Source organism: Clarias gariepinus, chromosome 25 (assembly GCF_024256425.1).
Source record: "Clarias gariepinus isolate MV-2021 ecotype Netherlands chromosome 25, CGAR_prim_01v2, whole genome shotgun sequence".
Classification (NCBI taxonomy): Eukaryota; Metazoa; Chordata; class Actinopteri; order Siluriformes; family Clariidae; genus Clarias; species Clarias gariepinus.
In genome coordinates, this window is record NC_071124.1 from 23,718,317 (window position 1) to 23,732,849 (window position 14,533).

Genomic DNA, 14,533 nt, shown 5'->3' on the forward strand with positions numbered 1-14,533 from the left:
GTGAAAGAAAGGCAAGCAAAGAGAATACTTCTGGATATTAGTGATGGGTCATTCATGAACGATTTGTTCTTTTCTTCATTTTTGACTTAGAAGAACGAGTATCTTGGAGAGTGATTCATTCATTCATTCGCAAATCATCGCGAAACCCCAGTAGGTTATGTACAGAAAAAAGAATTGAGCGATTCTTTCTCAATAAGTCTTCAACTCGAGTCGTTCGTTCTTTTGTCACGTGACTCCCATAGATGCTATGATTTAAAAGCAATTGATTTAAAAGAACGAACGACTCGGATTAGAAGATATAAGAGGTGAGCTACTCATTCGGTTCATTATAATATGTCTTTAGCTGCATTGTAATACATTACTGGAACTATAGCCAAACTTTGTGTATGTAGACGTATTGAAGGGCTATCTATTGAAAATGCAACATTTTATTTTATTTCCTATGAAAAGAACAAAATGAACTAAATGACTCAAAAAAAGGATTCGTTCATTTTGAAAAAAAGAACCGATTCACTAAAATGATTCGAACTTTCCATCTCTACTGGATATGGATATATATATATATATATATATATATATATATATGTGTGTGTGTGTGTGTGTGTGTTATGTATGTGTGTGTGTGCGTGTGTGTTTAGTATATAGCGGAATTCCTGCGCGAGCCTTCCTAGGCTGACCAATCGCGGAGAGGAATGTTTTCGCGAGCGTTGGACACTGACCAATTGCAGCGCGTGAATTGAATCAAGGGGCGGTGCAACAAAGGGCGGGTTTATTTTTTAAAACGGGTGGTGTCAAGAAAAAACGCCACGGACGGGTTCGTGCTTTCCCAGAATGCATCGCGTCTCAGCGGGAAACCAAAATGGCGAGGCTGAAGAGAGAAAAACACTCGTTTGGGGTATTTTGAAAATCGTTTGGCGCGGCGCGGAGCTGAGAGAGAGCCTGCGGGAGCGGAGCAGCGGAGCAGCGGGTACACCCGGCCGGGCTAGCGCGGGCTTTTACTGTATATGAGGCATTTTAAGCGCTGGAAGTGGCCGAATGAGGTAAGAGTGGATTTGAATGGGGGAGTGTGTGTGTGTGTGTGTGTGTAAGAGAGAGAGATAGAGAGAGAGTGTGTGTGTGTGTGTGAGAGAGAGAGAGGTATTTCCTTTATTTAAAAAATTAAGCAGAAAATGTGACTTTACACTCCTCATCATCAGGAAAATCATCATAATTACATATAAATGAAAATAAATAATGTTTTTAATTATTTCTCACAAACAATAAGTTACAGCTACACATTAAATGTATGATATATTAAATTTAGCCTTGAACCATCTTATTAAACAATAAAAATCAATAAAATTGGTGTATATTTAAGCTATTCTTTCCCTCAGTGTTTATTTAGTCTAAAACACACTATTATTATTATTATTTATTATTATTATTATTATTATTCATTTTTATGATTGAACTTAGACACACTTATCTATCTGGACAAAAAAAAACTATAATTTTCTGTTTAATTCATAAATATCCGATCCATACATAATGCTTTAAATATAATAATATACATTTGAAGTGCGTGCATGACAATTAATTCCTGTAATTTTCTATTCGATCAATTAAATAAAAAAAATATGTGTACATGCATATAGTTTAGTATCCTTTTATAAAAGGCATGTATAACAGTTGTATAGGCGACATAGTTGTGCAAAAATCACTCGCCGCGAGTGTTCAAGTCAATCCGAGACTTGGCTGAAGGTGTTAAACTGTTTACAGAAGACGTCAAGCACAGTCCGGCGATGACGCGGCTAAAAACATTTAAAATGTTTTAAAGGGATGTCGTACATCCAAAATGTTCAGCGCCTGATCCTTGAAAATAGACAGACAACTGTGTCGATGATGTCACTTTTTGTTCTGCACATCTGTCTGTGAGAACTGTGCACACACTTGTTCATTGGCACCACTCGCACGTTAAAGGATCTCGTCCCCGAAGCTGTGTTTGGAAACACCATTAAATGAGTTCCTGGGAGGCTGGAGTTTCTGACGATCATGGCTCCAGCGTACTAAGAGGACTTTCTGCCTTTGACAGGGTCCAAGCACTAGTGAAACACTGGGATAAGTGCGTTAGTGTAGCAGTGGATTATATAGAAAAATAAAGTAAGGTTTTACATTCAGAACTGTGTACTGTTATCAAAAGTCTCGGTTTGACTCGAACATCTTCTGTATTTATGGTGGTCAACTAATATCTTGCATCGGGTCGTCGTTGTTTTTCTTCGTATGCACCTCAATAGTTAAAAAGGTGCTTTGATAAACATGCCATTTTTGTTTTTGCGTTTTTTAAGCTAAATGTTTAAACTATATAGCTTTTATGTTCAGTTCAGTTTTTTATAAACTATATATATATATATATATATATATATATATATATATATTAAAAAAAAAAAAAAAAAAAAAAAATATATATATAAACAATGCTTTTCATTAAAACATGTGACCAACCTGTTTTTGCTGTTGAGGTCTTAGACCCTGTGCGTCTCGTCACACCGCTTCGTCACACCGCTTCGTCACACCGCTTATCCTGATCTAACAGCCCGAGTATTTAAGTAATGAATTATGTTATAAATAATTTACAATTTAAAAATCTTTATTCATTTACTTTTTCCTTACAGAGACTCAACGGTCGTAACCAGTCCGATCTCCCATCGCAAGTCTCCGTCCCATCGCCAAGACGAGTCTCCCGTGTCCTTGTCCAAACTCTCGCTCAGAAATGGGCAGGGCGACACGGAGAAGCTCGCAAATAAGTTTGAGGAGGGCCAGGATGTTCTAGCTCGCTGGTCCGATGGCTTGTTTTACCTGGGGACAATCACGAAGGTGATGCTTAAAAAGTAAAAGTATTTTGGGGGGAGGGACAAGCAAAGACACAATTACTTAATAAACGTTTGCTTTGGTATGGGAGCAAAAAAAAAAAAAAAACAGGAATCAATGTTGTCACGTTAACTGGAAGTCTGCTTAATGTTGTTAAATGTTCTGACTTTTATGGATGATATTTGTTTGTGCAGATAAACAAACAGAAGCATTGCTGTTTTGTGGTTTTTGAAGACCAGTCGAAATCTTGGGTTCTTTGGAAGGACATTCAGACAGGTGAGACTGCACAGAGTTGCTTAAGCCCTGTCCTGGGGGTTATTACATTTACGTGAGGGTCAAGGGGTAAAGACATGGGGGTCATGGGTGAAACCGGTGATCATATCAGGGACGTTTGGATTGTATATAGCGCATAGTGATGTTTTTTTTGTTTGTTTTTTTTCACCTGTGAGAGAAAGTATGATTGATATTCTACAGCGCGTATTGTTGATCAGTGTCGCACCCAAGTCTAGCCTAATGTAAGTGTTCTGAGCAGGTTTAAACTCGGTTAAGCTAAGCAATGATCGTCCGTATTTTAGGTCTGCAGGATTAAATAAAATTTTCAAGACTACAGTTGATCCCCGCAAAGTCGTGTTTCAAGGTTCGCGGCCTCAGTCGTTTGCAGATTTTTCCTCAGAACCGAACTAATAATTATTCGCTGAGAACCTCCCGCAATTTCGTGGAAATATCCAGCAAACTTTTTTGTCTTTTTTTTTTTTTTTTTCCAGTTTTTAGTAATTTTTCAGTTTTCATACAGGAAAATATATTAATATAAAATATATATTATATAAAAATATATAATTTACAAATTTTGTAACCTAAATATTAACATAAGTTTAGTTAACTTCCATATTAACTAAAGTTATGTAGTTTTCAGCGCTGTAGAGAGAACAAAGCGACCGTAGAGGAAAAGAATGCGGCTTGGGCTGGTAAATTATTACCGTATTTAACCTAAAGTACTGATACCAAAGAAAATGTGCAGACATGCGTTACAGTACATACAGTACAGGGGTATTTTACATTCTAGCACTGTGGGAGACGCAGCAGTACTGTACTGTGCAGTATAAAGGTTTACCTTTTATATTGTTTTTTTTGTTGCAGGGTTTCTGTATTTATCTGAGTTTGAAATGAAATTGGGAAGCATAATTAAAGTTTAAATTATAGAAATGTGTATTTATAGTCTTTCTATTTACCACATTTAAAAATTCCCTTTTTTTTTTTTTTTTTTTTGAGGACACAATTCGTGGGTCCTCTAAAAACATAACCCTGCAAATTTCAGGGGTCGACTGTTATCAAAATGTATGATCTGTCTATCAGGACGTAATCCCATCGTAAGTCTGGGACAATAACTTGGAGTGCGCTATATCTTAATTAGGATCTAAAAACCATTCTTTTACCATGATGGCAAAAAAACAAAACAAATCAGAGATGAACTGTTATCTCCATATAATTTTCTTCTATAATATTTTATGTTTTAATAACATGGAATTGAACCCAAATTAAAATGCCAAACCCCTGATTATGATCTCAGTGCGTGACACACCTGCAGCAGGGTCTTACACACGCATACACACACACACACACACACACACACACACACACACACACACACACACTCACCCCTCCTTTTTATGTCTTCCTGTTTTAAAATGTTCAGTTATTTTAAGGAAACCAGCCCCCTCCCCATGTTTCCCAAAGACGCACGTTACACATTCTGATCTCATTTCTGATTCTGAGTACATGCTGGAAAAACAATGTTCACTGAGGCATAGGTAGGAGGAGATGATGATGATGTTGGGGGTATGTGTGTGTGTGTGTGTTTTCCAGGAGACAGTGGAGAGGAGATGCTCTGCACCATATGCCAGAATGAAAGCTCAGAACCGCCCAACGAAATAGTCATCTGTGACAAGTGTGGACAAGGTACGAACAAACACACACACACATGGAAAGTCTGTCTTTATCACACACACACACACACACAAGCGGTCAACTCTTTATATCCTTGATGTATTCGGGTGTGTTTATAATTTGTTGTAATTAAATTAAAATTAAAATGTTAAATTCAAAATTTTGGCAGTTATAAACGGTCATTCTCAGTCCCTCTCTCTCTCTCTCTCCACTAAGTTTTATTCATCTATAATCAATATCAATTAAGAAGGATCATCAAAAAGGCTCACCTACGAATGATCGGTTACCATAGAACCAATGATATAAAACCTGCGCTTGGAAGCGATGCTACCGTCACAGCCACCGTTCTAGAAAATTAGTTGGACAGTCAGAGTGGAGAATTTAACAGCGCTGTGATAGTCACATTTATTTAACCATTTTGTCTTTGTTCACAAACCCTCGTGCAGGATACCACCAGCTGTGCCACGCGCCCGTCATCGACGCGAGCGTCATCGCGTCTGACGATAAATGGCTCTGCCGAGAGTGTGTTTTTGCCACAACCACAAAGGTTTGCCGTTTATAATTTTTTTTTGCACACAATGCACTACTTTTCGTTCGTCTTATGCTGGCGATGGTTTTGTTTATTTTGTTGTTTTGTAATTTTAGAGAGGTGGCGCGCTGAAAAAAGGGCCGAACGCCAAAGCGCTGCAGGAGATGAAGCAGTCGCTGCCGTATTCCCTGGAGGAGCTGCTGTGGGACCAAGGCCATAAAACCAACATCCAGCAGTGCTACTGTTACTGCGGAGGGCCTGGAGAGTGAGTGCACTGTACACACACAAACATGCACGCACGCGCACAAGGTCTGGAGAACTGGTCTCTGTGATGCCCAGTTCTAAAAACCTGTATTCTTCTTCTTCTTCTTCTTTTTTTTTATTTTTTATTTAAAAGTCAGGTTTTTCTATCTTTCCTTATAAATCCCGCCTTCTGCATTATGATTGGTTACAAGAATTCAGTCGTCTTATGATTGGTTGGTTGCTTAACTGCATGTGAAATGTGATCCAATCAGAGCTCCTTTCTCATCCGGTGGGTGAAAAAAACAATAAAAGACAGTTTCAAGACCGGTGTTTGTTCTCATGAACAGGAACAGGGGCAAAATTTCCTTCCCCAATGTTATGATGTTACTCCCATGTGGGGCAAACGTGCAGAGAAAATAGGTTTACCATGACAGGAGAAAATGATGAGATTCTAATATTAATGTATTAACCAGATGATCCCCTTTTTATTCCTATGTATAAAGACCTTTAGGACACCCTGTATATGTGTACATGATCAAAAGTATGTGCGCACCTGACCATCACACCTTCATGCAGTTCTTCTCCTGTTACTGAAAAATATGGATCCTGTAGCTGCGTCTGAGTAAAGAGATTACTCTCTTTTGTTCTGGCTAATCACTGTGTGTTCTCTTCCTCAGGTGGTATCTGAAAATGCTGCAGTGTAACCGGTGTAGGCAGTGGTTTCATGAAGCATGCATCCAGTGCTTACAGCGGCCCATGCTCAACGGAGACAGGTATAACTGAGACATAAATGGACAAGATTTTCATACCACATCTGCCTTCTTCTTTATTATTATTATTATTATTATTATTAATAATAATAATAATTTAATTAATATAATTAATACAAATACATTTAATACATTTTGTTTATAAATTCCATGCACCTAAAATGTTGAAAATAAGTTGTTTATTAAAGTAAAAATATATAATAATAGGGGAAAATGATGCACAAATTTTAAAGCATATAACGTTTCACATATAAAAATATAAAGCAATAAATGAAAAAATACATTAAAAAAATCCTAATGATAACATTCGGCACTTTTATGTACACTGTGAACTAAAAGTAAGTAAGAAACAAATATTAGGTGATGATCATAAAAATACAATATTTTAATATTAAAATTATTCTTTAGATTGTGTAAAAACTAAATTTTATAAAAATTCTATCTAATTTAATAAAAAAAACCAAATAGCTAAATAAAATAAATGTAAAAAAAAATAACCTAAACCTACCAAAATAGCTTAATCATTTAATTTAAAAATATTTATATTTACAGTGAAACCTCGGATTGCGAGTAACGTGGTTTGTGAGTGTTCAGCAAGACGATCAAAGATTTTTAATAAATTTTGACTGTAAAAATAAGCTACTCTTGGTTTACGGGTACCGAGTATCATGCATGTGATACAGGTAACGACACACACAGGTAACGACAGTCCCAAACACACACGGTGCCTGCACGCATAAACGGAAACACTGATTTGTCTGGATTTATTTTTAGTTTATTTAAAGGTAAAGTGCAGGTTAATTTGTTTTATTTGTACTGTATATTTTGTATTTTTATGTATTTATTTTTATGGCCTGTGGAACTAATAATTTGAGTTTCCATCATTTCTTATGGGAAGATTTGCTTTGGTGTACGAGTGTTTTGGAATACAAGGTTACGCTGTATTAATAAAAATATCATTTGGTAAAATGAAGTATATTTAATTAAATAATGTTATATTAAATTATATCAAGGAAATATATTCTTATATAATTTGTATAATTATTGAATTTTAATGAAATTAAAGCAAAAACTTAATTGCTTTATGTAGTAATAAAAAATTATTAAAAGTTAAATTGAAAATTAAAATGAAATGAACAAACAAAAGGTATAGGAAGATAGGAAATATCACAAAAGGTATAATAAAATAAATACAATAATTAAATAATTAAAATCAACCTGGCAGTAATAAAGATGTTTTTTATGTTTTATATTTATTCTTTTATTTATATTCATTCTTTTATTTATTTTATTGCTATTTAATTATTTAGTTGTACAAGCAAATCTTAAGCCGCTAAACCATGCATTAAAAAAAAATATATATATTTTTTTTTTTCTGCAGGTTTTATCAGTTTATTTGTTCAGTTTGCAGTAGTGGACCAGAGTACCTCAAACGCCTGCCTTTAAGATGGTAAACTTTGCTTTAATATTATACAAATGAAATAAACTGGCTATAAATGAATAAATGACTGTTTGTTTGTTTTTTAAATGTTATTATTACATGTGTATCTATAGGGTAGACGTTGCACACCTCAGCCTCTACAATCTGAGCGTTATTCACAAAAAAAAATATTTTGACTCCGAACTCGAGCTTATGGCTTTTATTAACGAGAACTGGGACAGGCTTCAGCTCGGGGAGGTTCGTCTCGTCTCATCTCATCTCATCTCATTTTGTCTAACGTACGCTCTGTCCCAATGAAAGCTATTGAGCATCCCTTTTCGTATCTCCCCCCCCTCCTTGCAGCTCGCGGACACCCCCAGATCAGAGCGGTATGAACGAATCCTGGAAGCACTTAATAGCAACCCGACCATGTGAGTCCCCTTCCGGATGTTATATATGATTTTTTTATACAGTACTGTGTGTGTGTGTGTGTGTGTGTGTGTGTGTAGTATGTACAGGTTGACATTGAGGTTTTGGGTTTCAGGTTCATGTCTGGGAAGGAGATCAAGAAGAAGAAACACCTGTTCGGGTTACGGATCCGCTTCCCTCCGGGCCCCCAGAACTCTGAGCTGCCGTCGGACTGGGAGCAGGAACAAGCCTCGCACGAAATTAAGATTAAAGGCAGGAAGTCCATGAAGCCGCCTTATCTCCACAGGTAAGCACACGTCCTCATCAGCACGCCTCCATACTAGCAGATATGACCGTTTGTCTTTTGTGGGCGTGGCCTGTTCAACACAAAACATAATCGTCTTAGTGAGCTCACTAGAAATCACCGGAGTCACTAAAGACATTTAATGTTTCATTCCTAGAAAGTAACTAGACAACTTTCTGATGACACCGATTAGATTTATCATTATCTTAGAACAAATTATCTTGGATAATTTTACATTGTTTATTAGTGTAAGTGCTATAATGAGTAGATAAATATTGTGTCCGTGCTGTACTTTAACACTGCAGTACCCTTTGACGATTTTAATCTTTGTGGAATCGTACACGGATGTCTAGACGCCCCCTAACCTATCGTCGCCGGTGATCTAAATTTGTTTGAGACATTAGAGTCAAATGGTTTTAACGGCAGTGGGGAATTGTAAAAATATTCTGTCCACTCTAGAGCAAGACAGTGTCCTGTAACAGGAGGACCCTCTTTTTGTTTTGTTTAGTGCGGTCACCAACGGAGTGGCGAAGAAGGGGAAGAGGAAGCATCGCTCATACTCGTTAGAGACGCTGGCCAAGCTGAGACGATCAGAGGAGCTTCTGGCACAGGTGAGATTTAACGACTCGTCAGGAAATATACTGCAGATTTCTACAGGTGTACACACACACACACACACACACACACACGCTCGTGTTGCTCATGTTGAGAACACATTTTTCCACATTTTATTTTTTTTGGTCCGCAGCGAATCAGAGTGAAGTTTCCAGCTTGTAATTTGAGTTATTGGAAGTTTTTAATTAAATGAGGCAGAAGAAATTGTGATATGGGTTTGTTTTGTTAATTCTTTATTTATACTGTATCTCATTTTTAGAGTAAATTGCGCATATGTCTTTTTCTTTTTAGTCAGAGAAAGCTTTTTTTTTTTTTTTTTTTAAACCCACAACCAGTGTTGCCTTCAGCATGCGTTCAATGTGATTTTTCTTTTTTTTTGGTGGCTAGAACGGATTATCTGCATCTTACCTAATTCCTTAAGGTAAACTTCTTATTGCAATATGATTGATTTTTTTATATAATTTTTTTTTTGTTACTTCAAGGACTTCAAGGATTGAATTTGTATGCCGTGTTTCCCCTGTATTTGCTAAGTTTGTTTAACAAAATCTGACATTTTTCAATGCGGATTGAATCGCCACTTGCAGTAAGTATCGATAATGACGTATCGACAGTTTTTATTTTCCCCAAGCCTTCACTAGGCTGCATTTCTCCAATAGATTGACTATATCACCCAAACCAGGGTGTGTTCCCCTGTAGAGTCTGGTTTCCCCTGGAGGTTCCTACCTATCGCCCTCGACTTGCTCATCAGGGACAAACTGAGAACGTTGATGGTGGTGATTCTAATGATCGATGACATCATAGGACATGATCGCCACATAGGACTCTATACTGCTTTCTCACACAAAACAATCTCGTCGCTCATTACGAAGCACATCACACACTCGTATTAGCGCACATTTTGCACACCATGGAACTTTTGAACTGTGAACTTGCACATCGTCTCGCTCATGACTACATGGTTTCTCTATCCTAATTTCATTGCAATTAATTTTTTTTATTATTTGTACATAATGGATTTTTTTTAAGCAGCTAAATGTTTTTGTTTTATTTAGTTATTTTTTCTACATTTGTAAAATTTCATACTTTATATTCATATTGAAAGTTTTCTTATTTTTTAGGTCATCAGCGGTCGTATAAGCATTTCGTTGCATCGTACTGTGTGTAACTGTATATGACAAATAAAATTTTATTTAACTTATTTATACACAATACCGTACATTCAAATTTTTCTCCATATTCTATTTTAATTCTGTAAAGATTCTCTGCGACAATGTCCATTCTTAACAGGTACGTTTTTTTTTGTGTGTGTGTAATTATCATTAATCTATTAATTATAAAAAAATTTTACCTAAATGTTTATTGCTTTTCTGTCCAAATGAAATGCAGTTTGAAAAAGTATAAATGATGTTTCTTCGGCATTTCATTACACACACCTTTTTTCCTTTTCTCTCTCGTAGAATCACCTGAAGTTCCCGACTGCAGAGAACAACTCCCTGGGCGTGACAGCGTCTAAGAGGTAGTTAAAAAAAAACAAAAAAACGTATTTCTATCTTGGAGATGATGTAACTCTAACTCCGATGTCACCGTAACGCACGTCATGTCGCGCTTGTTTCCCGAGCAGCATCAAATCCGAAAAGTCAGCGCCGTCATCGAGTACCTCAGACGCCGACTCTGTCAGTGCCACCACTATGAGCGAAACTACCTCAACCAGCGTATCCAGGTAACGCCCCTCTCATCTCCGGGTGAAGATCCGAACGACAGTGTGATCAGCACACTGTCTAAAAGTAATCACGCCCTCGTTAGGCAGCGTTTGCAGTCTGAAAGTTTCTGATTCTAGTTGTACATTTTAATTATTTTTTTTCCCCCTTTCAGTCTCAGCAGCTCCAGCAGGACAGCGGTGCCTCCGCCCCCGGTGAAAAGAGGGCGTGGACGTCCGAGACGAGCGCTGCAGCCGCCCAACCCCGAGATTCCTCCTCTCCCTCTTCCCCCGCTGCAGGCCGAGCTTACGCCCGCTCCGGTTGCCGCGCTCATGCCGTCTCCGACGCCGCTCTCCCGCTTCCCTCCCGCCTCCATCACGCAGGGCCTGGACTCGAGCGCTCAGCTCAGCCTCCTCAGGAGCTCCATCAGCAGCTACTTCGGCGCCGCCGGGCGTATGGCGTGCGGTGAGAAGTACCGCGTCCTGGCGCGTCGCGTAACCGAAGACGGCAAAGTGCAGTACCTGGTGGAGTGGGAGGGCGTCACCGCCTCCTGAACTTCCACACAAATAGAAAAACACGCGCGCACACACACACACACACACACACACACACACACACACACACACACATATGTCAGCACTGTGCTGTTTGGTATGGAGAGATGAGAAGTGTTAGTTATGTGCAGAATGTAAGTCCAGAGGGAGGGTGTGATAATCTCCAGAGCTCACTGAACACACACACACACACACACACACACACACACATAATGTGCCATTCAGTTTCACACTCTTCAGCTCTTTTTGCTAGTCGCTCTGGTGGTTGGATTGAAAGAAAAACAGATAGAGAGAATGATTAAACTGTGCCTCTTTAACTTTACATTTCTTTAAAATATGAAAGAAGAAAAAGAAAGAAAAAAAAAACCTGCCTTGTAAATGTTTGATGTCACACACAGGGGGCGCACATCACACTTCAGATTCCCCCAGAATCAGTGCAGTATTCCGACACTGTTCCACATAGCGCGTGTTCGTCTCGCGCGGGGGCGTGGCCTGTTTAACTCGAGGAACAGTTACAGTTACACATAAACCTTAAGTTTACGCATAATGGCCTCGGCCTCATATGAGCTTCGACTTCGGGTAGCTTTAACAAATCGGACTGGCGGTATGTTGTTCTACGCCCTCGGGGATCTGCTCTACTTCTTCCTTTCAAGCGTTTCATTTTCTTAGTGATCTATACGGGATTAAAAAAAAAACACGAGGTCGGATACAACAAACGAAGTTCTTCCACTTAGTAAAGAGGAACGGATTTTTACGTTAAAATTTAGAGACGGGGTGGAAAGAAAGAAAAAAAAAAAAAAAAAACTTGTGGTGGCACGGTGGCCATGTGGGTAACACTGTGACCTCGCATCTTCCAGGGTCAAGGGTTAGATTCCCACACGGTTTCCTCCCACATTCCAAAGACGCGCAGAATGGACTAATCGGCGTTCCCAACTTGCCCGTAGTGAGTGTTTTTGTGCCTTGCGATTGATTGGCAACCCTCTCCAGAGTGTACGCTGCCTCGTTCTCCAAGTCTCCTGGGTTAGACTCCAGGCCCCCCCACAACCCCATACAGGAAAATGTAGTATAGATGATGAACAGGAATGAAAAACACATTAGAATCAGACATGACCGATCTGAGGAGACTTTCTGAATTTTTACAAACAAGTATTTTTCGAAAACAACGCATGAGAAAGTAGCGGAAATCGAGGAGGGTGTGTGTAAACTTTAAACATGTTCTTTAGTGCCAAAATGTCTCCATAGACATCTCGGCTCCTGATGTGCTGGCGTCACCTAAAAAAAAAACAATCAATCAAACAAAAAAACAAAACAAAAATAATCCAATGCTGTATGCTGCTGCAGATTTGAGGTATTTTTTTGAGCTTTTATACGTTTTTAAGAAAATTATTTTGTTTTTCTTTTTTTTTTTACTTCAGTAGGGCACTTGTTTCTTCTTTCTTTCTTAAAACATGAATAAAATTATTTTTTTTTCTAAACTAAACTTCGATTGCACGTCCGTTTATCGTCCAGGTTGCGTTTGGACAGGTTAAAGTTGAGATGTTGACATTATTAGCATTAAATCTTTTTATTTGTATTTTTTGTGGCGGGGAGGGGATGGCGGGGAAAAGCCTTGGTTACTGCGATCAGAGATTTTTTTTTTTTTTTAGTTTTACACGTCAGCCTCAGACTAATCTTCCTTCATGTTGCATACAGAGTCGTTTATTTCCGGGATGCTAAGTTAAACCTAACTTTAGAGAATTTCCGTTCCATGTAAAGTATGCACACTGACAAGTAAAAAAATATTGTTTTTTCCTAGTTTCTCGTGCCATTTTGTTTTCGTCCTATGCAACTTGATGTTTTAAAATATTTCTTTCTTTTTTTTTATCTGTTTGTCCACTTCAGGAAACAAAAGCGCAATATTTTTTTTACAACTCTCAGGCTTTTTTTTATTATTATTATTTCCTTTTTGTAGTTTTAAGGTCTTGTGCTGTGTATTATTGCATCTTTTGGGGTGGGGGTGGGGGGCAGATGGAATATAATAAAAACCCTGTAAGATGTGTTAAAGGAAAACTCCACCCCGATCGACCCACATGTCAATCTTTAAAGTTAACACGTGAGCTTTGTGTCATAATAAGACTTTATCTTTTCTCCATTCCCCACATTCGTGTGCTGTGCAGGTGCAGTTTTTCACCCGCGTGCACACACTCACCTCCTCGTCTTCACTCTCTGTTCGAACAGATCCGCTTTCAAATTTTTGCTAATAAATTGTGGAAATTCGTTTGATTCCTGCGTTTGCACCGCCGCCTCCGCTCCTACACCATTAGCAACGTCGCTCACTCGAGTGACGTAAGAAGTGCGTACTCTTTTCTTCTTTAAACATCACTGTACCTGCGCTAGCAATAAAAACACAGTGACATCAGTGCCACACACAGCCTCTGCTAACGAACACACACCAACCAATCAGCAGCAATCATCACTAAACTCATTATAAATATTACAGTTTAAACATCAACGTGGAGTTTTTCTTTATTAAATGTGCCACGCCCAGTAGGAGTCCTTGGTTATTTTGAGGACCCCCTGGGGGCCCCTGGTTTGTTTTTCGTTAAGCATTAATGGCTAAAATTCTGAGACCTTGTTCTGTTCAGTTTGGACTGTAATTTTGTTTCGATCATGAATGCCCTGCGTTTTTTTTGGTTTTTTTTTTTTTACTTAAATTTTTTTTTTTTATAAAGTGTTATTGAGCCACTAGTCTCTGAGCGCTGACTGTACCGCCGCAGGTTTTTGGTCTAAGGCAAGGTTTTTAATTATTGTTTTTCTCAATCTCAACACTGATACCTCTTTAATTTCAGTATATGATGTGTATGAAATGTTTCTTACTTGGTGTACCAGTACTACATCCATGCAGCTTCGCTTTGATTTTTTTTTTTTTTTTTTTTTTTACTGGCTTTGAGCAGGCTTCTGTAGCCAAAGAATAAACTCATCAAATTAAAATGTGTTTGTAGTTGCTCCGAGTCAATATAACATGAACTACCAAGTGTGTCCTCATAAAATGAGTTTAAAAAAATTAAGAATTTTTTAAAATATTTAGTGTATTAATTAATTTTTTAACTGATTGTAATAAGTTTTTTAACATTGTAAAAATTTTTTATTAAAATTTGATTTAGTTAAATATTTAATTACTGTAAAATTAATAAGCTGTATGTGATATATATAATATGCATTC

The 14,533-nt window shown here is 37.9% G+C and overlaps 1 protein-coding gene across 1 annotated transcript; it reads left to right on the forward strand.

Moving 5' to 3' along the window:
• The first annotated feature begins 860 nt into the window (after positions 1-860).
• mtf2 (metal response element binding transcription factor 2) lies at positions 861-14,283 on the forward strand. Its single transcript, XM_053486145.1, has 15 exons — positions 861-1,040; positions 2,652-2,853; positions 3,042-3,123; positions 4,711-4,803; positions 5,238-5,338; positions 5,437-5,585; positions 6,241-6,336; positions 7,715-7,783; positions 7,888-8,011; positions 8,117-8,184; positions 8,298-8,468; positions 8,974-9,076; positions 10,538-10,596; positions 10,702-10,800; positions 10,953-14,283. Exons 1-15 carry the CDS (start codon positions 1,036-1,038, stop codon positions 11,329-11,331), a joined length of 1,800 nt encoding a protein of 599 aa, XP_053342120.1. The 5' UTR covers positions 861-1,035; the 3' UTR covers positions 11,332-14,283.
• Positions 14,284-14,533: the final 250 nt, after the last annotated feature.

Excerpts from the sequence above, each read along its gene's own strand:
- mtf2 (XM_053486145.1), top strand. Across the intron at positions 4,804-5,237 it reads CTGTGACAAGTGTGGACAAG|GATACCACCAGCTGTGCCAC; the intron begins GTACGAACAAAC and ends ACCCTCGTGCAG. Across the intron at positions 5,586-6,240 it reads TACTGCGGAGGGCCTGGAGA|GTGGTATCTGAAAATGCTGC; the intron begins GTGAGTGCACTG and ends TCTCTTCCTCAG.